This window comes from Pristis pectinata, chromosome 14 (genome assembly GCF_009764475.1).
Source record: "Pristis pectinata isolate sPriPec2 chromosome 14, sPriPec2.1.pri, whole genome shotgun sequence".
In the NCBI taxonomy this organism is placed as follows: Eukaryota; Metazoa; Chordata; class Chondrichthyes; order Rhinopristiformes; family Pristidae; genus Pristis; species Pristis pectinata.
Window position 1 is genome coordinate 26,085,732 of NC_067418.1, and position 26,501 is coordinate 26,112,232.

Consider the following 26,501-nt stretch of genomic DNA (forward strand, 5'->3'; position numbering starts at 1 on the left):
TTCCTTGGCTACAGACCAGATTAATAACAAAGCTTGAAGTTTGGTTTGGATTTTTTTAAACCAAGTTCAATCTTAAAACTAAGTACACTGCAAATTACCTGGTGGTTTCTAACAAATGCTAGCTTTGTATCTTGTGAATTCTGCCATTGCTACAGAATATCCAAACAATTCAGTGCTGCATAACTTTGATATATGTAGATCTGACTAAATTAAGAGATGGCAGATGGCGAGACTTTTCTTAAAAAAATATATTATTTGTTATATGTGCTACCAGGCCATCCATTTCAGATTTAAATGCCATTTGTTATGGAACTACAGTGACCTTTTAAATTTTGTATCTGTACTTAAAAAAAAGAACTTGAATCTCACTGTAGGTTAAGTATTTGAGAAATCTCTTGGCCTTTTTTTTAAGTACAGACGTTCACTAGTGATTATCACTAGCATATAAAGATTTGTTGTGTTTCTACAGAAAGCAGAATAACTTAAGGTATTCTGAATTAGCAGAGTGGTTCAGCAGATAGTGGAATGATCCAGGTTCAATCCTGATATCTGGTACTGTCCATATGGAGTTTGCACATTCTCTCTGTGACTGTTTGGATTTCCCTGGGTAGCTCCAGTTTTCTCTCTCATCCTTAAGGCGTGATATTAGGTTAAATGGCTGTGGTAAATTGTCCCCAAGGTAAATGGATAGTTGGAACATCAGAGTGGAGTTGGTGGGCATATGAGTGAGAAATAGAGAGATAAGTGGGGGAATGGGATTGATGGCAATGCTTTGAGCCAACATAGCTTCAATGGGTCAAATGGCCTCCTTCAATGCTGTAAGAAATTATAAAATAGAATAATATAATTGTGAATGTAATAGTGAGACAAATTTAATCTGTTCTAATACTTTATAAATATCTGTATAAATACAAAATATAGTTCTGGAATTCATGGCTAGAGTGTTATTTAGTCCCCTAAATCTCATAAATATTGTACCTGTATATTGTTTCATGGAAGAATTGAATTGGTTCTTTTTCTGAATTCTGGATTGTCTTGATAATGTCAGTAATCACAATAGTTTTAACTTGCTTTATCCAAGCTTTCAGAGCTCTAAGGTGAAACCTGAAACTTCTCATTTTGAGAAAGATTTTTACAGTGAATGTAGGTTCAACTGAAGGTTTTATGTTGCTTCTTGAGATTGGTTTTAACAAGTAGGCCCAGTTAAGGAAAGTTGGAAAAAAACTATAGAAGATGTAACCAGGTGCAAAGCTTGATTTGGCACAGACATTTGACAGAATGTGTCGTATCCTAGTAGAGTAATTGAATATCCAAGGCTCAAATTTCAGTTGGGTAAAAACAATAAGGGAAATATCATTACTTCATGATGAAAGATTTTGGGATGTGAACTATATTCAATTTATATATTAGGTTCACCTGTCTAAAATAACCAGTTCACATTTTCATTTATATAGGTGGTCACTGATTCTCACAGAGCACACGAAAAGAGAGACTTAGTTAAGAGTTCCCAGCTAGCCTAGTTATTGGAGTTTCTAGAAGGTTGAAAATATAAGTGAATAGAGGTTTCATTTGGCAGATAATGAATTAGATTCACGGAGCAATACAGTACGGATACAGGTCCTTCAGCCCAACCTGTCCATGCTGACCACGGTGCCCACCCAGGTAGTCCCAATTTCCTGAGTTCAGTCCATATCCTTCTAGCCCCCGCCCCTCCATGTACCTATCCAAGTGCTTCTTAAATGATACTATTGTATCTGCCTCAACCACTTCCTCTGGCAGCTTATTCCATATACACACCACCCTCTGCATTGAAAAAGTTGCCCCTCGGGTCCCTTTTAAATCTTTTCCCTCTCTCCCTAAACCTATGCCCGCTAGTTTTGGACTCCCCTACCCTGGGGGAAAGACTGTTACCATCCACCGTATCTATGCCTCTCATAATTTTAAACACTTCTATAAGGTCGCCCCTCATTCTTCTACGTTCCAAGAAATAAAGACCTACCCTGGCCAACCTCTCCCTATAACTCAGGTCCTCTAGTCCTGACAAAATCCTTGTAAATCTTCTCTGCACTCTTTCCAGTTTAACCATGTCTTTCCTATGACAGGGTGACCAAAGCTGTACACAGTACTCCAATTGCTGTCCAGGTATGGTGTACATAACAAATAAAAAAGAGGAATTTTCCAACAGATCACTTCAAAGTCTGGGAGGTGTGTTTTTATATGAGCTTTATAAAGGAGAAATTATGATAAAGTCCTCTTAATTCTGTCATATTCTAAAATATAAGAATACTCATACTATAAGTATATATTCTAAAAACTGTTAAAATTTTGTGCAGTGTTTTATTATGAAGTAGTTATTTCTCAAACCAGTTTCCTGCCATCTATACAAATGCAAAATGAGAGAAAACTCCCAAGAAAGCATATTTATGAAAAATAGCCATGTATAGTGACATTATTCATCTGCCCTAATCTGAAAGCGTTTAATTTGATTTGTTTTGACCAAGTCTTTGATTTTTGGTTTAATTACATATTTGACCTTCAATTGGAAATCACGTGGCATTGAAGTGGTAGGATTTCACTGTTTAGTTATGAGTATATCCAAAATCTGGGTATAAGCCATCTTCACCTCAGACTAGAAAGCAAGACATATCCTGAAGGGATTTAGAATGTAAAAGACTGGAAATGTTTAAAAGAAAGAGAGGCATTTACATAATGCTTTTTATGATCTTGGGATGCCCCAGGATGCTTTACAGTCAATGAAGTATAAGCACCGTTATGATGTTGAAAACAAGGCAGTTATTTTGCCCACAAACAGCAATGTGATAATGCGCAGGTAATCTGTTTTACTGATGTTGATTGATTGCTAAATATCAGCTCGGACACTGGGAATAATATTTGTGCTCTTAAAACAGTATTATCAGATCTTATACGCACAACGGACAGGGGCTGTGATTTAAAGTCTCCTGAGAAGGTGGTGCTTTCTATAGTGTAGCCCACCCTCGATAATGCACCGGAGTGTCAGCCTAGAATTTTGTGCTCTTGTCTCTTGAGTAGGACTTGAAGCCATGACTTTTGCCCTGGAGAGGAGAGTGCTACCAGAATTTGGCACAAACTGATGAAAATACTGACTTGGAGACAAAATTTGTTAATGTTTAAATTGTAATTAATCCCTTAATGTTAAACCTCTTAATTTAAAAGAAAGGTGATTACGTATTTCTCCTTCACTGAGTAGCAATTTAATTGTGCATGCATGTGAGTGTGTCTTCGAGTGATGGAGTTTTACATTAACTCTGGGACTGCATGCTGGTTCTGCTTTCAACTAGAAAAGTAAGCGTGTACCCATCTGGCTAGAGGTATAAAAATATAAATAAATGGTTAATTTACCATATCTAGAATCACTAAAATAAATAAGAGAATGTTGATTCAATTGTTAATTTAATTCAATTGTTAATTGGTGACACTTTGCCTCAATGTCAGATGGATTGTTTGTTTAGCCTTCTTCCTTGCTCCAACGCCCCCACCTTTTTAGAACTTAAAACTTACGATCTATGCAGTGCAGTACTAAAGGATTAATGCAGTGTTTCAAATACTGTCTTTTGGGTGAAGCAACCCTTTGTTCAGATGACTAAACAAACTCCTCAAGTTGTTACTTATTTAGTGTCATGCTTTCCAGGCTGTGGCGTGAAGTGGGTATATTTTGGATGTATCTCATCGTGAAATAGCAAAACCCTATTTGCTGATCTGATCATGATTTTATTTTCCCAATCCCACCAAATTCGATTGAAAGCAAATGAGGAAAATAAAAGAACAAATTCAAATGTACTTTTGCAGATCACTTTTTGGTTATTTCTTTCAGTAACTTTTTAAAATGTTGGTTTTCTATTTACGTTCATTTCTATCAGGAAAGAAAGATGGATATTTAAGAACATCAAACATCCCTTTGCGAAGAAATTGTGATGACCAGAAATACAACCTAAATTGGTTATACTTCAGGTGATCATATCTGCCTGCTGCAGGAAAGTTACTGTGTATCTTATGCAGATTGTTGCACTGGTGACCCACTTCGGAATGGCAGGGATCAATTCGACATTGAAAAATTATTAAAGGTATCACTACTGACGTTGCAGATTTAAGTTGAAATTCTTTACTGTTGACACCAGTTTCTTAGAATTTTATGATGGCCAGTATACAAATATAGTATTTCCTAATTTTGATTTCACTTTTTATCTTAGGGCAACTATTTCTAATGTAAATTAAGAGAATACCCTGAATCCAGTTACTGCATGTATATACTCACATATGTAAACATCAAATACAATGTGTATTTAGTGCAGCTAAAAAAATGGTTAATTCAGAAGTGATTATATAACTCATGCCCAAGCACATTAGCACCTGCCCTTAAATCTCCATCTTTGGCTCAAGTAGGTTTATATTCCTGTGAAATACTTTGTGATTTTTAACTACATTAAAATCATCTTTAAGTGCAAGTTGTTATTATACCATATCTGGTAATATAAAATTATTCATTAACAGTCTTTCTGTTCTTTTCCTTAATGTAATTAAGATCAATATTAATAGGATTTGCTGTTCAGGAATTAAAAGCTTCATTGAAATTGATTTTTGTTGCTTAAAATTTGTTGAGCCTCTGTGGATTTGTTATAAAATTATAGTATCTATTTTAGCCTCAATATTAATTTGACATTTGATTAGTGAGCATTTTTATTCAGAAAATTGAACAGCTTATTGTTATTTGCCCTGGAAATGTTTTATAAGACCCAGTCATTTCCTATCAAATTTCAGGCAAGTTATGTTAGGTTTGGACAGGTGCTTCTGGAAGTTAAATAAAACTTATGACAACATGTAAGTTCATAGATTTTGTATGTCATGTCAGTTCAATAACTTTACAGATATGTTGATTTCCCAAAAGGTCATTTGCTGAAATTGTTGAAAAAATAGCATCCTGTCATCAATTGAAGAAAATATATTTTGATTGTATGTCAGTTTCATAGCTCCTTAGAAACATTAATTCTGACTATATATCTTTCTCTTGGATGGTATGTTAGTCTGAGTGAATGTTGGTTGGCTCATTCTCTTGTTACTGATGCACAAATATGGGAAGGTTGAGGTAGGGTAGTAGTTTGGGAGGGGGGATGCGGGTGGTCTCACGATCATATAATGGGTCAAGGTTTGCTGCCAGTGGCGAACATAGAAACACAGTAGAAATATGGTCATGTATTTTGCAGATCCCCTGAGGTTAACTTGATGATAAGTTCGAGATCAATCTTAAGTGGTGCCACACTGCAATAGCGGCAGGGATTTGCACACATCTCATCTTGAGGACAGACCAGGACAAATCCCACCATACAACGGCTGAAGATAATGATTCTGATGTCGCTGTCATGTTCTCTGTTTCTGAATGTTTCTGATTTTGAAAAATATTTTAAAATTCCTTAAAATAACTTTAAAAAAAATTAAAACATTCACAGAAAGAAGTAGATTATATTTACTCCTCCCCTTTACAATTGTTCCCTCCTTTCAAATGAACGACCTTCTTGTGCCTGAATGAGGTGTAACCTGGCACAAGTTCAGCAGGCAGGTCCCCCAGAATAAGTGTTGGGAAATTGCTGCAAGCTGCATTCTGTCACTGGACTCCTCATAGAGTCCAGCATTGGAGTGCATCAGAGAAATCACCAACAAAACTTGGCCACAAAGTTCAGTATTTGTCTGTTCGGGTGGGTGTTCTAAACAATAAGCAAATACTGGAAGCATTCAGTAGGTCAGACTGCATCTGGGAAAAAAAACAAGTCTTTGCTGATGGAGGGTCTTGAACCTGAAATGTTGACTCCCTTCTCTTTCCAAAGATGCTAAAAGACTTGCTGAGTGCATCCAGCATTTTGTGGTTTCCAGCATCTGTAGTTTTTTCATTGTCAATTAAGTAAATGCTGAACACAGAACTGCTAACATTTCGCAGAGAGATCTGGCTAAGTGTAATATTGTCTTCAAACATTCTTATGTTGACTAATTACTGCTGATATACAATCAATGAGATGGAAACAGAATAATGCAGTCACACTTTGGTCCTCTGAGAGTATTTACTGAATGCCTTCTTATATCAGGATTAAGAGACAGTGAGCTTCATACCTGTTTTAGCCAATAGCACCAGAACCAACATAACCTGAAGATTATAATAACAGCTTGCAATTAACCCAGCCAATGTTAAATCAGCATCTTGTCATAGCAATAGTAGATTGTTCTTTTCTGTTTTGTGTCTCAATTATTTTCTGATCTGAATTGTTTGAATTTTTGACGGCAGCTGTTATAAATCAACCAACTGATTTTAATTGACAACAGTATCTGGTAACTCGTGCTAATGTCCTATGAATATGTTATATTGCTTGAGAATTTTTTGGTTTATTGTATTGATTTTCTTGTAATACTGCAAAAGATCTCAGAATGTTTACTTTTTTTAACAGTTTTCCAGAGTCTACCAGTTGTTTCAAGGGAGGTGTCAATTTTGTTTCATAAGTAATGAATTGGACTTCTTGCCTTCTGTAAATAATGCTATTCAGTCATCCCATCCCCATGTTTTATCCTCACAGAAAATTGGGTTTCACCAAAAGAAATTGCTTATTTGGGATATTCTGGTTTTAGGAAATAGTTATTTTAAATTTTCCATTTAAAAGTGTTCGAGACTGACTTATACATTTAGAGATGGCAGCTCATTCAATTGCTGCCCGCTGGGAAACAGGTCGGCATTGTTAATGTAAACTTTTCATAGTGGCCACACAGGTAAGAGGAAGAGAGAGAAACAGAAAAGGAGCGAGATTATTCGGGTAAGGGAAAATCAAGGAGGGAATCAGGGTGGGTGAGGGGTTGTGGCATAGTGTCATGTAATGTGGCCCTCCATGCTATTAGAATGGCCTAATAAGACTTTGTAGGGATCACTGGGGTCAGGGATCACAGCAGTTAGTCAACCAGTGCTAGTATGTTTGTCAGAGCTGCCTGTCTATAAAAGGGCAGCACATGAAAATTAATGCGGTGGTGTCAACAAAATGATGTCTCAGTGGGAACAGTTTAAGTAAAGGATGGAACTCTTTAATTATATAATGGTTCACAATATTTTATGTGATGACATCCGTGTTTTACTGTGAGCAAACAACAAAGGTCATAGGTCACAACGTTTTGATCTAATTTCTGTCAGCAAGCCAGAAGCTGTGCCGTGCACATTGACGAAGTTGCCATGGAGGTGAAACATAACAGGGAAATTATGTCTGCATTAGGGTGAATCACAATTTCGCAATATATGGGACTCCAACCAGAAATGGGCATAAGCACTTCATAATTTACGCATAGTGTTTTTTGTGCACAATTTAGGAATAAAAAGCTTTAAATATCTTTTGTTTTCCTATCCAGTATTTGGATTAATATGTTGGATTTTGGCAGTCCATCTTCATATGATGATAATGGAATCTGACAGTTACATATACTGTATGTACAAAGCCATTGATCCTAACTTGTGTTTGTCCATCACACCTTGATCATGTTGCAATGTTGCATTGTTATCTGACTGGCTCAAAGTTCTTAACTATAAAACTGCAGTAAACAAAACAGAATGGTGATATACCCAACAGGAATGAACATTATCAATTACGCAGAATAGCCAATGTTGTTCCTCAATTCTGGAGAATGATCGATGTTGTTATTTTGTTTAAGAAGGGCAGTAGAGACAAACCAGGAAATTATTGGCCAATGAGCCTCCCATCTGTGGTAGGGAAATTATCAGAGAAGGTTCTTAGGCATAGGAATCGCATCTGGAAAAGCATAGACTTATCAGGGATAGCCAGCATGGCTTTGTGCCAGGAGGTCATGTCTTACAAACATGATTGAGTCTTTGAGGAGGAGATGAAAATGATTGAGGGCAGGACAGTGGATGTTGCATACATGGATTTTCATGAAGCTATAGACAAGGTCCCTCATGGGAGGCTGATCCAGAAGATTAAGGCACATGGGATCTGTGGAGACTTGGCAGGTTGGATTCAAAATTGGCTTAAACACCCCTTACCTAAAACACCTCTCATTCTTCTAATCACCAATAAGTATAGGTCCAACCTGCTCTGCACTGCCTCCGATGCAAGCATGTATTTCCTGAAGTATGGAGCTCAACTCTATATGTAAGACTCCAAGTGAGGCCTTTCCAGGTCATTGTAAATTTGCATCAAAGCTTCCCTATTTTTTATACTCCACACTGTTTTCATTAAAGGCCAATCTAATTACTTGCTTCTAACTTTATGTATTTCATGTACTTAGACTGCCAGATCCCTTTATACAACTTTTGTTGTCTCACTCCATTTAAATAATAGTTTGCTTTTACATTCTTCCTTCCAAAGTGCATAATCTTATTTTCCAACATTATACTCTATAAGCCAAATTCTGCCCAATCACTTTACTTATCGATATCCGTTTGCAGGATCTTTGTGTCTTCCTCAAAACTTGGTAATCCATTTATCTTTGTATAATCAGTGAATTTGCCTGTAGCACACTGGGCCCTTCATCAAAGTCATTAAATAGATTATAGATGGTTAAGTGTCCTGTGCTGATCCCTTGGGCACCCCACTGGTTACTGATTGCCTTCCAAAAGTGATCCATTTACCCTAGTTCTCTCTTTTCTGTTAGTTAGATAATTCTCTATCCATGCCAATATATTACCCAAAAGCCTGTGTGCCCTTGTCTTTTATGTGGCACCTTATCAAATGCTTTCTGGAAATCCATACACACTGGTTCCCCACCATCCACTCTGCTTATCACATTCTGAAAGAACAGCAAATTTTCCCTTTAATAAAACCATATTGATTCTGCTTGACTGCCTTACGATTTTCAAAGTGTACTGCTATTACCTCTTCAATAATGGATTTCAGCATTTTCCAGTGACACATGTTAGGCCAGATGGCTGATACTTTCCTGCTTTTTGATTTCCTCCTTTCGTGAATAGTGGTGTTAAATGTATAGTTTTCCAGTCCTCAGGGAACCTCTCCAAGGAACATTGATAGAATACAACCAATGCATGCAACCTCTACAGCCACTTCCTTTAAGACCCATGGATACAGGGCATTGGGTCCAGGGGAATAGTTGGTACTTAACTCCATTAGCTGCCAATGCTGGCATGCAGTTGATTCAAGCCTAACCACTCATAAAACAGAAATACTTCAATTCCATATAAGACTTTTATTTCTTTTGATAATTGCCTTGATTCTATGTCAACCTCTCTGCTAATGGGAACAATTTTCAGTCTTACACCTCTATCAGATCCCCTCACAATCTTTTGCAAGGAGAATAATCCCAGCTTTTCCAGTCTATCTACATAACTTGAGTCCCTCATCCCTGAAATCATTTTAGTAAATTTCTTCTGCACCCTTCTCAAGCCATCATCATTTTCCTAAGGTGTGGCACCTAGAACTATGTACTTTAGTTGTAGCCAAACCATCATTTTATAAAGGTTCACTATGACTTCCTTGCTCTGATGGTTGATGTTGCCTTTCCATTTTTTTTAGCAACTTCCTTAACTTTCACTCTCATTTTCAATGAACAATACACGTATATCTCCAGATCTCTTTTCTTCTACCCTTTTTAGAATGTGTCCTCGACTTTGCTTCTTATTCTTTCCACCAAAATCTAACAAATTCCTCAGCACTAAATTTCATCTGCCACCTATCTGCCCATTTAACTCGCCTGTCAGTATCTCCTTGAAGTATGTTACTATCCTCCTTGTGATTCGCCATGCCCCAACTTCTGTGTCATCTGTAGATTTGGAAAATGTGTTCTGTAGACCCAAGTTCAAGTGATTGATATTAAGAAGATCAGTAGTCTTTAGAGTCATAGCATAGAAACAGGCCCTTAGGCCCACTGTATCTATATCATGCCTATCTATACTCATTTGATGCCTGCATCAATTCCATCCCTCTATGCCATGTTCATTCAAGTCCAGTTGCCTCTTAAATGTTGTTACTATTTCTGCCTCCATCACCTCCTCTGACAGCTCTTTCCAGATACCAGTTACTCTTTGTGTGAAAATTTACCCCTTAGATCCTCTTTAAACCTCTTCCTTCTCACCTTAAACCTATGCCCTCTAGTTTTAGACATCTTGACCATGGGAAACAGATGCTGGCTATCTACCCTATCTATGCCTCATAATTTTATAATCTCTATCACGTCAACTCTCAGCCTCCCTTGCTCCAGGGAAAACAGGCCTCAGCTGTCCAATGTCTTCTGATCACTCAAGCCCTCCAATCCAGGTAACATCATTGTGAATCTTTTCTGCCCCCTCTCCAGTTTGATCACATCCTTCCTGTAGCGTGGTGACCAGAAATGCACACAATACTCCATGTACTGTGTACCATTCTCCAGAGAAGTCCATTATACACTTCCTTCCAGGCCAAGAAACAGTGTTACGTTGTTGTTGGAAAATGAGTGCAGGGATCAATCCAGTGGCTACAGACCAATAAGCTTAACTCATTGGTGGGGAAAGTTATAAAAATAATAACTGGGGGCAACTTTCACTCCTACAACTGTAGTTACCAGCCTAAGTAACCTTCAAGATGATAGTCAGTCACTGCCTTCAACTTCTCCAATCCATGTGGTTCTAGTGTACTTAGGAGAAGTTCCTGGATTGAAGGATGACGATGGCACAGTGGTTATGCTTCCATGGCAGGATTATGTGATTTGAAGGTGACTTTCTTTTTCACCTGCTGTCCATGTCCTTCCACAGTAAAAGTTGCAGACTTAAGAGGTGCTTTCCAAGAAACCTTGCAGAGTTGCTGCAGTGAATTTTGTGGTGGATATACTCTATAGTCATGGTATATCAGTGGTGGAGGGAGTGAATGTTTCCTGAATGATTAGATTCCAATCAAGTAGGCTTCATTGTTCTAGGTGAGCTCAAGCATCTTGTTGGAGCTGTGTTCATCCAGGCAAATGAAGAGTATTCCATCACACAACCATACTGTGCCCTGTCAATAATGGAAAACATTTGAGGAGTTGCGAGTCATTTAACTCAGGCTACCTGGGCTCTGACGAGTTCTTGTACCAACAGTATTTATTTGACTGGTCCATTTGAGTGTTTGTGTAATTGTGACTCCCAGGATGTTGGTGGAATTGGAGTTACCAATGAGAATGGCAAGGTGAGCCTCTCTTCCTGGAGATTGGCAAAGACTTGTATGGCACAGATGTTACTTGTCAATGATCAGCTCTTGTTTGTATATTGTCCAGATCTTGGTGCATGCTCATTCAAACTGTTTATTTGTCTGAGGAAATACAAACAGAATTGAACCTTTTACATCTCCATTTCAGACCTTATGCTGACGGACAGGTCATTGATGAAGCAGCTGGAGATACTTAGACCCAGAACACATCCCTGAGAAAGTTCTGCATTAATGTGCTGGTTCTGAGATGATTGACACTCGCCAGTATGACTATTGACACTTTGAGTCTCATTGCTTTCAACCTTGGTGAAGCTCCTTGATGTATTTTCTACCTAGCTTGATGCCTTGGGCAGTCATTTTCACCTCAGCAGTGGATTTTAGGGCTCTCTTCATATTTGGACCAAGGCTTAATGAGACTTGGAACTAAGTGTTCTGATTATTTATTTTATAGTTGTTAATGGACAAATTGGAAAAAGGGTGCAAATTGGCACCTATGTTTTCCAGTACTGGCTAAACCTCAAAAAACTCTTTATTGATTGTGAAGCGTTTTTGGGATTTCTTGCAATCAAGCAATACTGTCAGGTTTTTTCCCTCACTTGGGGAAAAACATCTATAATGTACAGATGATAGACAAAAAACATCTATAATGTATGTTTTTTGGCATTCACAGATTATAATTATATGTCATTGTAATATGTTGCCTTAAGCATCGTAGTTCTGACTTAATATTGGAAAGTCCCTGATGTAAACCAACGAGGAAAAATCTAAAATAGCAAGCCTAGGAACTTTACAGAGTAGCAAACAACTCTATCATACCTACCTTTAGAAAAGTTCAAATTTTAAAACTTATTACAGGCCTCCTAATGGGACCTGCACTGTTACAGTAATATTACAAACTGGATTTCTTTCATTGTCACCTTTTGGTGTGCATTGCATGCAGCCTGACAAAGGATTTTTATTTTATTATTGGTAGATTTGCCTGTTTACAAATTATGCCTGGAAAATATACACCAATTCAAGACATTTATGAAGCTGTTTTAAAAGCATGAGAAGTTCCTGGTGTCAGTTTCAGTGGAAATGTTGTAGGAATCCTGCATAAAGGCCAATGTAGAGTGGTTTTTCATGGAATCAGAGGAAGTAACAAGACATTAGTCGGAAAGTATGCATTAGTGTTTTTCTCCATATGAATTATGAAATCTGACCTGTTTCTCTTTGCAACCAATACAACTTTAAATGCTTTCTTTTTTGCAATTTATGGTGGTAGAGAATTCCAATATAATTTACATGTGAAAGTGAGCAGAGTTTTATTTATTGGTATTGGTTTATTATTGTCACTTGTACCGAGGTACAGTGAAAAGCTTGTCTTACAAACTGATTGTACAGGTCAATTCATTACACAGTGCAGTTACATTGAGTTAGTACAAAGTGCATTGATGCAGTACAGGTAAAAACAGCAACAGTACAGAGTAAAGTGTTACAGCTACAGAGAAAGTGCAGTGCAATAAGGTGCAAGGTCACAACAAGGTAGATCATGAGGTCATAGTCCATCTCATTGTAGAAGGGAACCGTTCAATAGTCTTATCACAGTGGGGTAGAAGCTGTCCTTAAGTCTGGTGGTACGTGCCCTCAGGCTCCTGTATCTTCTACCCGATGGAAGAGAAGAGAGAATGGCCTCGGTGGGTGGGGTCTTTGACTATGCTGGCTGCTACACCAAGACATCGAGAGGTAAAGACAGAGTCCAAGGAGGGGAGGCTGGTGTCCGTGATGCGCTGGGCTGTGTCCACAACTCTCTGCAGCTTCTTGCAGTCCTGGGCAGAGCAGTTGCCGTACCAAGCCGTGATACATCCAGATAGGATGCTTTCTATGGTGCATCGGTAAAAGTTGGTGAGAGTCAAAGGGGACAAACCAAATTTCTTTAGCCTCCTGAGGAAGTAGAGGTGCTGGTGAGCTTTCTTGGCTGTGGCATCTATGTGATTTGACCAGGACAGGCTGTTGGTGATGTTCACACCCAGGAACTTGAAGATCTCAACCCTTTCAACTTCAGCACCATTGATGTAGACAGGTGCATGTACACCGCCCCCTTTCCTGAAGTCAATGCTCAGCTCTGTTGTTGACATTGAGGGAAAGGTTGTTGTCATGACACCATTCCACTAAGCTCTCTATCTCGTTCCTGTACTCCGACTCATCGCTGTTTGAGGTACGGCCTACAACGGTGGTATCATCTGCAAACTTGTAGATGGAGTTAGAGCAAAATCTGGCCACACAGTCGTGAGTGTATAGGGAGGAGAGTAGAGGGCTGACGATGCAGCCTTGTGGGGCACCAGTGTTGAGAATAATCGTGCCGGAGGTATTGCTTCCTATCCTCATTGATTGCGGTCTGTTTGTTAGAAAGTCAAGGATCCAGTTACAGAAGGAGGTGTTGAGTCCTAGGTCTCGGAGTTTGGTGACAAACTTGCTTGGAATTGAAGGCAGAGCTGTAGTCAATAAACAATAGTCTAATGTATGTGTCTTTACTGTCCAGATGCTCCAGAGCTGAGTGTAGGGCCAGGGAGATGGCATTTGCTGTAGACTTGTTTCGCCGATAGGCGAATTGCAATGGGTCCAGGTTGTCTGGTAGGCTGGAGTTGATGTGTGCCATGACCAACCTCTCAAAGCACTTCATGATGGTGGATGTCAGAGCCACCAGTCGGTAGTCATTGAGGCATGTTACCTTGCTTTTCTTTGGTAGCGGGATGATAGTGGTCTTCTTAAAACAGGAGGGAACCTGAGATTGAAGCAGGGAGAGGTTGAATATGTCCGCAAATACTTCTGCCAGCTGATCAGCACAAGATCTGAGCATGCGGCCCAGGACACCACCTGGACCAGGTGCTTTCCTTGTGTTCATTCTCCGGAAGACTGATCTTGCGTCCTCCTCTGTGATCACAGGTTCAGCTGCGTTGGTGGCTGTCAGGGTGGATGGTGACAATCCGCTTCCCTTTTGTTCAAAACACGCATAGAATGTGTTAAGTTCATCAGGAAGGGATGCGCTGTTGTTAGCTATGCAGCCTGACTTCGTCTTGTAGCCTGTTATGGCATGTAAGCCCTGCCATAACTGGCGGCTGGTCAGGGACTCTATTTTGAGTTGGTATTGCCTCTTGGCATCCCTGATAGCTTTCCGAAGGTCATACCTCGATTTCTTGTACAGATCAGGATCACCAGATTTGTGTGCAGCAGTTTTCTCCTTCAGTAGGGAGTGGATCTCCTGGTTCATCCATGGTTTCCTGTTTGGGAACACCCGGATTGTCTTCTTTGGTACACAGTCCTCCACACACTTGCTGATGAAGTCCGTGATGGTGGTGACATACTCATCAAGGCTGGCAGCTGAGTCTTTGAACATGGACCAGTCCACTGTCTCAAAGCAGTCGCGTAGGAGCTCATCTGCTTCCTCAGACCAGCACTGCACGACTCTCCGTACCGGATCCTCCCGTTTCAGTTTCTGTTTGTATGCAGGGAGAAGGAGCACAGCCTGGTGGTCTGATTTCCCAAAGTGAGGACGAGGGGTGGCTTGGAAGGCATCTTTGATGGTTGTATAGCAGTAGTCAAGGGTGTTGGCACTTCTGGTGGAGCACGAGATGTGCTGATAGTATTTTGGTAACACACTCTTGAGGTTGGCTTGATTGAAGTCCCCTGCGCTGATGAAGAGGGCCTCAGGGTATCCTGTCTCAAGGTTGTTGACGACGGCATATAGCTCATTGAGTGCAGGCTTCATGTCCGTCTGTGGTGGGATGTAGACTGCCATCAGGATAGCTGAAGCGAACTCCCTTGGCAGATAGAATGGTCGACACTTCACCGTTAGATATTCCAGGCTGGGTGAGCAGGAGCTTGCCAGGACCGTCACGCCTGAGCACCACAAGTTATTGGTTAAGAAGCAGACCCCTCCGCCTTTAACTTTGCCTGAGGACTCTGTGCGGTCCATTTGATGAATTGAGAAGCCATCAGGTTGAATAGCAGAGTCAGGTGAGGCAGGTGTGAGCCACGTTTCAGTGAGGCATAGTACACAACAGTTCCTCAGTTCTCTTTGGTAGGTCAGTCTTGCCCTTAGTTCATCAACTTTGTTCTCAATGGACTGGACGTTAGCTAGTAGTATGCTGGGGAGGGGGGTCTTGTAACCACGCTGTTTCAGCCTCGTCTGCAGCCCAGCCCTCTTGCCACGTTTCCGAGATACGCGTCGGCGACTCTTCGTTCTTGAAGTGGAGCCACCAGTATACTATGTTATAGTAAGCTTTACCCATGTGAGCCTTGTATGCAAGCAATGATCAGATGTCAGACCTTTGGATATTTCACAGAAAATTTTGTTAATCTGAGGTATCTTGAAAAATTTATGTGAAAATACAGGTTGAGGAACTCTGGAATTCTTCTTTCAAGGTACAAAAATGGACTTACTATGACACAGAAGGAGTCCATTTGGCCTATCAGGTCCATACCAGCTCCAAGCAGAACAATTCTAGTAGTCCCATTCCCCCCCTCATTTTCCTTTAACTCTGTGACTTATTCTCTCTCAATTCTTCTTTTTGATTCCTGTGCTTTTATCTATACTTAGGGTAATTTACAGCAGCCATTTATTATAGCACATTTTTGGAATGTGTGAGGAAACCAGAGCATCTAGCAAGGCCCAGGTGGTCACAGGGTAAAAGTACCAACTCCAAGTAGTCAGCACCCAAGGTAATAATCGAACCCAGATTACATGAGCTGAGAGGCAGCAGCATTGACTGCTATGCCACTGTGCCACTCCTTCTATGATTAAAAAAAATGATTTCTGCATAGATTCAATATCCATTTCAGATAGATAATCTGGAGCTGAATTTGTAAGCAATGTCATATGGAAAAATACTTGGAAACTTTCATACAAAAGCAAAATAAAGTGGATACTAGAAATATGAAATAGAGCTCGCTGAAAGTAGTGGATTTGGAAAGGTCACTGACCTGAAATAATGACTTTGTTTTCCCTCTCCACAAATACTGTGTAGTCAGCTAAATGTTTGTGAGAATTTGTGGATATTTTTGGAAATTATTATTTGAATTCTTGCCCGATCCATCATGTTTCTTTCTTCCTCTTAATTCCGATGTGTGCCCTTGCAGGCTTCAGTGAATTAACCAATATTGATTGTTTTAGTATAAAAACAGAAAAGGCTGGGGATACTCAGCAGGTCAGGCAGTATCTATGGAGAGAGAAAAATGGTATTTTCTGTTTCTATTTAAGATTTACAAAATCTGCAGTTCTTTGCTTTTTAATTGGAAGTTTTTGTCATTTTAGGAAAATGAGTGCTTAAAAATGCACTTTGTAACTATGTCTTCCCCTTTAAGATACTACATTGCAACAATATTTTAAGATTTATATTGTACATTATACAAAAGCACTGAATTAATGATATGAGCTCCATTGGCCATGAGGCTATAAAAGATTCACTTATGTAAAGTTTTCCATCTATTCCTTCTATACACTTCTGAGGTAGAAGATAATTCATGTTAATGTTATAGAAAGGACTGGTTTAAACTTCAAAATAAAAAGCACTCAATACATGTTCATACAAGAAATATAGTTCAAAAGGATTCAGTGAATCGAAAGTGCTGCTGGATTTGCCTTTGTAGAGAAATTGAATGTGGTTTCAGTCGGAAATTGGTCTTTCAAAATCCCTTTTAAGAGTTGCTCATAGAGACGTGATTAAAATTCACCAAACTGAGTCAAATTGCAATAAGTATGCAATTGTCACAGGGAAAATGACCACAGCATCTCTACATATCCACACCCCCCACCCCCCAGTTCTATTTCAAATTATTTGTAGATAGAAATGTGTGCACATTGATAACCAATCCAGTAGCATTGTTCATCACTGTCAGCAAGTTTAGATTTTTAAACAAAGTATGGTCATTTTTTTAACTGTTTGTTTAAATGCACTTGTACTTCGATTAAATATCTTGTAATTTATGCTAGTGTAAACATACCAAAGAAAGTTAAATTTGTCTCTCGCTTAGTAGTGGAAGAATAGTTTTATAGTGATAGGTACTTTCATTCTTGGTTTCCATTTAGTTGCTTTCTTGATGCTTTCATTTCCATTGTTGTTCCTGCATCTTTTTTTTGTTGCTTATCTCTTTTCCTCTTTTTGGTTTATTTCTTTCTTGATGATACATTCATGCTTTTTGCTTTTTTTTTCATTTCTATATCCTTCCATTTTCTTTTTGTTTCTTTTGTCTGGTCTCCATTGGCCCAACCACAAAATAAACTTGTACAGTTATACTAAATTTTCATGTTAGGACATTGTTGAATACAGGCATTTGAATGCTACACCTGTTTGGGACTAACCTCTTAATTTAAAATAAATCAATGCCTTCATTAAAAGGGCCATACATTTCGGATGAATGTGTGAAGCAATCTTAAAGTCATTTCCCATGGCATAGTTTTTAAGTTTAGGTTTTAAATCTCACACTGATTAGGATCAATAATTAAATCTCAATCTCCTGAGTTAGTTAACATTGTAATCGTAATTGAATTTAATTTCAAAAGCAAAGAAAAAAATCATTGTCCTTGTTCTTTTTACATAGTTAATTCTGCCAATATAATGCAGTGTATAAATATATAAAATATCCTATGCTGGCTACAGTAGTACTGTTCATTAAGTTAAAGAAATAATAAGCAGAAATTAATACTATTTTATCAGAGGAGCAGAATTTATAAATAATGGAATTTTTTTGTCCAGCTTTTGTGTTTAAATTGTCACAACGTGTAATTTTATATTCTGCTCAACTATCAAAAAGAGCAGAAGTGAGATTTCTTTAGTGAAAAATGGAGAATCCTCTTGGAATGTGCTTGCACATCTTGATGGTTAACCCGGGGCTGGTGTTAATGAACCTGAAGTAACCAGTAAATCTAGGCAAACATGTTTCTGTTTGGGATATTTACGTATGTTGAAGGTGTTGTTGTTGTTGTTGTTGTTGGAAAGTAAGGACTCAGGTTTGTGTAATATTTTTCAAGATTACTCTCCGCTTGCCTGGATGAGTGCATTTCCAACACTCAAGAAGTCCATGAGGTATACCCCTGTTTGACAGTTTTGGAATTGGTTTATTATTGTCACTTGTACCAAGGTACAGTGAAAAGCTTGCCTTGCATGCTGTTCATACAGCTCAATTCATTACACAGTGCATTGAGGTAGTACAAGGTAAAACAAAACAGAATGCAGAATAAAGTGTAACAACTACAGAGAAAGTGCATTGCAGGTAGACAATAAGGTGTGAGGTCATAAGGAAGTAGATTGCTAAGTCAGGAGTCCATCTTATCGTACTAGGGAACCGTTCAATAGTTTTATAACAGTGGGATAGAAGCTGTCCTTGAGACTGGTGGTACGTGCTTTCAGGCTTTTGTATCTTCTGCCTGATGGGAGAGGGGAGAAGAGACAATGTCTGGGATAGGTGGGGTCCTTGATTATGCTGGCTGCTTTACTGAGGCAGTGAGAGGTATAGACAGAGTCCATGGAGGGGAGGCTGATTTCCATGATGTGGACACAGCTCAACACAACACTCTGCAATTTCCTGTGGTCACGGGCAGAGCAGTTGCCATACTAAGCCGTGAGGGGCAGGCACGGTAGTGTAGCGGTTAGCGTAACACTTTACAGCGCCAGCGACCCGGGTTCAATTCCCGCCACTGTCTGTAAGGAGTTTGTACGTTCTCCCCGTGTCTGCGTGGGTTTTGTCCAGGTGCTCTGGTTTCCTCCCACATTCCAAAGACATACAGGTTAGGAAGTTGTGGGCATGCTACGTTGGTACCGGAACTGTGGCGACACTTGCGGGCTTCCCCCCAGAACACTACGTAAAAAATGCATTTCACTGTGTGTTTCGATGTACGTGTGACTAATAAAGATCTGATCTTATCTTATCTGATGCATCCAGATAGGATGCTTTCTATGGTGCATCAATAAAAATTGGTGAGTGTCAAAGTGGACGTGCCAAATTTCTTTAGCCTCCTGAGGAAGTAGAGGCGCTGGTGAGCTTTCTTGGCCATGGCATCTACTGGTTGGACCAGGACAGGCTATTGATGATGTTCACAAGAACCACAACACCTCTGCACCATGAAGTAGAAAGGCAGAAAAGAACACTGTTTCCTGCAAGTTCCCCATTAAGTAGCACATTGTGTTGATTTGGAAATAGTTTGTTATTCCTTCACTATAGCTGTGTTAATTCTGGACCTTTGTATCCAATATGGTTCATCTTCTTGAGAGCAATTAGGGATAATAAATGCTGATCTAGTCAGCGGTGCCAAGGTCTCTATAATGAATAAAAGATCTTGACACTTTTTATAACTTAGGAAATATTCACTCTTGTATTGTGGGGAAATTTATTTTTCTCATAGCAGTGAGAAAAATGATGATCTTTTAAGGGCTGTTGATTGAAGGGCAAATATTGATTGGCTCTGGGAGTTATTTTAAATACTTCTTGAAACATAAACATTGATTAAAACACTGGGAGAATTCCTGGGACTAGGTCATGTGGAATGTTTTACATTTACCTCACAAGGTCCCTTATTCGACCATTATTTCTTCAGCATGCTGTGGCTCTAAGTGCAGCATTCAAACCACTCCTTGTTTTGATATGGCTGTAAAAGGAGGTACTACAATGAATGACCCTTCATTCATCATTTTTCCTTTCTCTTCCAGATCTGATCAGTTAGTTTTTCATGCCATCCTGGGAATGAGATTGTGTGCTTTATGTATTGCTAGTGAGAGCCATGAATATTTTTTGGCACAGCCCCAACTAAATTGCTACCTTCTACATTAATGTTCAAAATTATGGCACCTATTTCATGCAGGTTTCTGGTTTTACTACCATTCTTGTCCATTCTAGTGAGTAGCAAATACCAGGATTGGATTCACTGTCCCCTTATTGTACAAAGGTTCTAGAAATGTTTGTCAGTGTACCTTTGATTAAAAAGTTCAGAGGGAATCATACTATGGAAGAATAGTGTCTGGTGTTAAAAGTCAGTAAACAATATTTTTCTCCCTATATACATAATTAATCAATTGTACTGTGCTATATAGCTTATCAGTTTGACAGTGACAGTATTTGTATATTTACAAAAAAATTAAAGGTGCCAGATCATAAGCAACACCACAAAATCCAGATAGTTGTTGTGGTGTTTCAGCATGCCTTGACGTGAAGTGCTAGGATGTGATTTATTGGAATCTCTGATCTTGGGCAAGCTATTTTTGCAGGGACACCGATTTGAAACACAGTGTTTTCCCAGTGGATGAGGCAGAAAAAAGCCAAGAAGCAAATAATTCAGAACTATTTTATGCAGCTCTAATTGCTCAGATATCAAATGGTTTTGAATTGGTTGATAACCTTTATCCATTTAATCAATCAGTGGGTGTTCTGTAAGAACTTGGAAGAATCAACAAAAGTTAAATTTATTTGATTTATTTTTATTTTTCACACAGAGTTTCGTGAAAATAGGCTTCTGTGATTCACAAGCCAGCATTTCTCTGCTCTCTGGAACAATCTGCACATTGTAAACAATTCAACCATGTAGACATCAAAGTCAAAGCCTTGGCTATTCTTTCTTTTCTCTCTTTGCCTCAGTATGTGGCCCTTTTCGTCACTCTCTATATCAGTATGGATTGAGTGTGTCTCTGTCTTTGCCTATCTGCCCGTTTTCATTATATCTTTCTCTACCTTAGTTTTTTTTTCTCCCTGTCTCTCTGGCCTCTGCCTTGTTTTGCATTGTCACAGGCTGTGCCTTTTCAATGCTATTGACACATTGTCACCTCTGCATTACTTGAGGGAAAAGTCTTGATTTTACTTCTGTCTATTTTCTAGCATTGACTAAACTTTACATTTCAGATGAAAGCACAGAGCTCTACTTTTCTACCACCAGCCTAATCTTCTTATGGTAAGAGCACCATCAATTTGATTTATGTTTTGGGTGCAACTTTCCCATTCAGTTATGGCAGGAAAGAAATCAACTTGATGAGCTTGAACTAAAAGAAATAAAAGGGTAAGAGCATTGGTGGGGTGGGGGGGAAGATGATGAAAACTCAAGCATTTAAAACTTTGGGCAATTAGAAGCTTTACATAGATGGAAGTGATAAAGAATTCCATTTGTATAGCATTTCATACTAACTCGGGGCATTCTAAACTATTAATGTGGTGATAAAACGCAGAGTAATAACTGTGTCTGAGTTCTTCCAAGTCTGCACGTCTTACTATCACACTGTGGTCTTAACTGAGTGGCACCAAAGTTGTGAGGAAGGTCAAGTACAGTGTGGTTAAGTGAATTCTGACTGAATTTAATTCTTGAAAAAACTGAGATCACATCATGTTTGCAAATGTGAAGGAAGTCTAGCTTCCCTAACTAGTAATCACCTTTTTCATGGAGAAGGTATGGATGCATTCTGAAATGAAAGAAAAGGGTGCTCATTAGAAACTTGAGCAGAAACTGTATAAATAAAAATAACCTGCATTTTTAGCTCTATTCATTACTTTTTTGGAAAGCTAAGCATGCAACTGGTAGAGTATGTATTTTTTTAGCCTGCAACAGGTGAGTCTTCAATACTGGGCAAATTAAGACTAGTTGTTGAAAACAATTATTTGTGACAACTGCAGATTTTACAGCAGTGTAATATCTTTGCAGTGTAATATCTCAGTGGATTTTATAATTAACAAACCACATATTATTTGGGACCATCTTAAACTCGAACAAAGTCCATGTCTGTTTTTAAGTTTTTTCAGCATTTCTTCTTTGTATTTTTATAGATACATGTACTGGACAGACTGGGGCGAAATTCCAAGAATTGAACGAGCTGGTATGGATGGGAGCAGTCGTTCTGTCATTGTGGACTCTGATATTTACTGGCCAAATGGACTGACAATTGACATAGAGGAACAGAAACTTTATTGGGCAGATGCAAAGCTAAGTTTTATTCATAGATCCAACTTGGATGGTTCTTCCAGGTAATTTTCATTCAAACATTTGTCAGTTAAGATTCTAGCACACTTGCTTCATTGTACTTATTCTGATATACCTCACTGACAGTTTTTTGTTGTATTCAGAATAACAGCATTGTAGCTATTTAATGTAACCAAAAGCACAATGACATTTTTACATATGCATAATGTCTGAACCACATTACTACTTTTCCTGTTACAGTAGAACTATAATTTTTAATGATATTTATAGAACATCAGACCTTCAGACTGGTAATATTTTGCACTGATATTTTTTACTGATGCTAATTCCCAAATTTGTAATGGCCATCTCTCTGGTTTTCTTTATTGCAAGTAAACTTCTCTCCAAGCTGTGTATGCTGCACTAACAGTCAAATGCCATGCAAAACAACATCCTTGCTCAGAGAAAGAAGTTCAATTTGCTAATCTTTGAGGACTAAAAAGGGTGCTCACTATGACCCAGATTTTGCAGGAAAATGGGCAGTAGTATCATGAGAGAGTACAAAGTGTTAAGTCTTCAGAGGGACCTGAGTGTGCTTGTAAATTAATCACTGAAAGTCAACATGCAGGTGCAGGAAGCAATTAGGAAGGCAAGTGTTTTTTTATTGCAAGAGTACTTGAGTACAAGAATAAAGAAATCTTGCCCTATGGTTGTATTCTCGGGATTACTCCCTGTGCCATGTGCTAGTGAGAAAAGAAATAGGAAAATAGAATGGTTAAACATGTGCCTAAGGAGCTGGTACAGCAGGGAGAGATTCAGGTACATGCATCATTGGACTTCCTTCCAGGGCAGGTGGGACCTGTACAAGAAGGACTGGTTGCACCTAAACTGGAGGGGCATCAATATCCTCACAGGGAGGTTTGCTGGTGCTACTCGGGAGGGATTATACTAGCATGGCAGCAGGGTGGGAACCAGAGCAGTAAGTCAGCATGTGGAGATATTGAGGGGAAGGTAGAGGTTAGGTCAAGTAAGATAGGGCCAGGTTAATGAACCTGGTGGGGCTGATAGATTGAAGTGTATTTATTTCAATGCAAAAGAGTATTACGGGTAAGGCAGATGAGCTTAGGGCCTGGATTAGTACCTGGAACTGTGATGTTGTAGCCATTACAGAGACTTGGCTGAGAGAAGGGCAGGACTGACAGCTCAACATTTCCAGGGTTCAGATGTTTCCGACGTGATAGAGAAGCATGTAAAAGAGGTGGGGGAGTGCACTACTGATCGAGGAGAATATCACAGTGGCATTTAAAGAGGATATCTTGGAGGGCTCATCCAGTGAAGCAATATGGGTAGAAAGGTGCAATCACAATAATGGGGTTATACCATAGGTTTTCCAAGAGCCAGCAGGAGATAGAGAAACAGATTATAGAAAGATGTAAAGGCAACAGGGTAGTTGTAGTAGGTGATATAATTTAATTTCCTCGATGTTGACTGGGGCTTCCTTGGTGCCAGAGGCTTAGATGGGGCAGAATTTGTTCGGTGTATCCAGGAGAGTTTGTTAACATAGTATGTAGATAGTCCAACTAGGGAAGGGGCCATACTTGACCTTGTATTGAAATGAGCTTGGCCAGGTGATTGGTGTTTCAGTGGGAGAGCATTTTGGGAACAGTGATCATTACTCTGTAGGTATTTGGATAGTTAGGGATAGGTTAAGAGTGGACCTTGGGGAAAAGTGCTAAATTGGGGAAACGCTAATTACCATAAAATTAGCAGGAGCTTGGAAGAGTAGATTGGGTGTGGCTATTATTGGGTAAGTCCACATCTAAGATGTGATAGTTGTTTAAAGGCCAGCTGGTCAGAATTCAGGGCCAACATTGTTCCTGTAAGGAAGAAAGATAAGGATGCATGGTTCAGGAACCTTGGATGATGAGTGATGTTGCAAATTTAGTCAAAAAGAAAAAGGAAGCACATGTAAGGTTTAGGATTCTGAAATTGAAATGGGCCTTTGAGGAATATAAAGGAAGCGGGACGGAACTTAAACAGGGAATTAGGAGGGCTAAAAAGGGCTATAAAATTTCTTTGAGTAGGATTAAAGAGAATCCCAAGGCATTTTATGCATACATTATAAAGAAGAGTAACTAGGGAGAGGGTACAGCCATTCATGGACAAAGGGGGGAATTTATACCTGGAACTAGAGGAAGTGGGTGTTACTTTGCATCAGTATTCACCAAGGAGAAGGACTTGGAGGATAGTGAGATGGGGGGGGGGTGGGGGTGGTGGGAGAGGTATGCTGATAGTCTAGGGCATATCAACATCAAGGAGGAGGAGGTAATGGGGCTCTTGAAGAACATTAAGGTGGATGTCCCCACAGCCTGATGGGATCTATCCTAGTTTATTAAGAGAGGTAAGAGAGGAGACTGCTGGGGGCCTTGACAGAGATCTTTGTGTCCTCTAGTCACAGGTGAAGTCTCAGAGGATAGGAGAATAGTCAATGTCATTCCCCTATTTAAGAAGGGTAATAGAGATAAACCAGGAAATTATACATCTGTGACCTGTACATTAGTGGTAGGAAAATGATTGGAGAAGATTCTTAAGGAAAGAATCAACTTGCATCTGGGAAAGTATAAACTTATCAGGGATAGTCAGCATGGCTTTGTGTGAGGGAGGTTATATCTTACAAATTTTCTTGAGTTTTTTTGGGGAGGTGATGAAGAAGATGATGAGGGTTGGGCAGTGGATGTTGTATACATGGGCTTTGTTAAGCTTTCTGCAAGGACCCTCATGGCAGGCTGATCCAGAAGGTTAAGGTACATGGGTCTGTGGAGACTTGGTAGATTGGATTCAAGATTGGCTTGGCCATAGAAAGCAGAGGGTAATGATGGAGGGCTGTTATTCTAACAGGCGATCTGTGACCAGTGGTGCTCCACAGGATCAGAGCTGGGACCTCTGATGTGTGTGAAATATATATATAAATGACTTGGACAAAGATGTAGGTGACAACACAAAAATTGGCAGAGTTGTGGATAGTGAGGAAGGTTGTCAAAGAATTCATCAGGATCTAGACCAGTTGGAAATGGAGTTTAATCCGGTCAAGTGTGAAGTGTTGCACTTTGCAAGGTCAAATGCAAGAGGAAAGTATACAGTTAATGGCAGGACTCTCAGGAGCACTGATGTACAGAGGAATCTTTGTCAAGTGATCTCTACCAAGTCCATAGCTTTAAGGAGAGGTTGGCCAAACTTGGATTGTTTTCTCTGGAGAGTCGGAGGCTGAGGGACCACCTGATAGAAGTATATAACATTCTGAGAGGCATAGATAGATAGTAGATAATCGGAGTCTTTTTCCCAGGGTGGAAATTTCAAATGTTAGATGACATAGCTTTTAAGCTGACAGAGGGAAAGTTTAAAGGAGATTTACCACAGAGTGGTAGGTGCCTGGAGTGTGCTGCCAGGCGAAGTGGTGAAAGCAGATACAATGGTGGCATTTAAGAGCATTTAGATATGCACACGAGTAGGCAGGGAATGGAGGGACATGGACCATATGCAGGCAGATGGGATTGGTTTGGACTGGCATCACAGGTCAGCACAGACATCATGGGCCGAAGGCCCTCTTTTTGTGCTCTAATGTTCTTTGTTCTAATTGTAAAAGGCCCCAGTGAGACAGCACCTGAAATATTTATGTACATGTTTGGTCTCCTTTCCTAAGGAAGTATATTTTTGCAATAGAGAAAGTACAACAAAGGTCTCCAGGTTAATTGCTGGGAAGGGGGAAATTGTGCTGTGAGGAGAGATTAAGTGGACACATACTCTCTGGCGTTTAAGAAAATGAGATATGATCTCATTGAAACATATAAACTCTGATGTGTCTTGACAGGATAGATGCAGGGATGATGTTTGCACTGGTTAGGATGTCTTGAACCAGGACTCTCAATCTCAAAATTAGGTGTTGGCCGTTTAGCACCAAATTGAGGAAAAAAATTATTCACCTAGGGGGCTATGGAGGCTTAGTCATTGTGCATATTCAAGACAGAAAGCAATAGATTTTTTGATATTTGGGAATCTAGGAATATAGGCTTAGAACAGGGACATGGAGTTTATGTAGAAAGATCAACCTTGACCTTATTGAACAGTGCAGTGTGTATGAGGGGTCAAATAGCCTACTCTTGCTTCTATTTCTTCTATTCTTCTGTTCCCTAAAGTGACCATTATGCTTGCAAATAAAGTTCTGATGCAGAGTCTCAATCCAAAATGTCAACAGATGCTGCTTGACCCACTGAGTTCTTCCAGCACAAGACACAAGAGGCATGCTGAAATCTGGAGCAAAAAGCAAACTGTTGGAGGAACTCAGCGGGTCAGGCAGCATCTGTAGAGGGAAATGGACAGTTGATGTCTTGGGTCGAGACCTT

At 39.5% G+C, this 26,501-nt stretch overlaps 1 protein-coding gene across 2 annotated transcripts in view; it reads left to right on the plus strand.

Annotated features, from left to right (window-relative positions):
* lrp5 (low density lipoprotein receptor-related protein 5) overlaps positions 1-26,501 on the plus strand; it is a 180,160-nt gene that overhangs the window by 31,967 nt on the left and 121,692 nt on the right. For both annotated transcript variants that reach the window (XM_052029526.1, XM_052029527.1), the window contains exon 3: positions 21,969-22,166. In XM_052029526.1, coding sequence (XP_051885486.1) covers positions 21,969-22,166 — 198 coding nt within the window. The remainder of the gene's footprint in view (positions 1-21,968; positions 22,167-26,501) is intronic.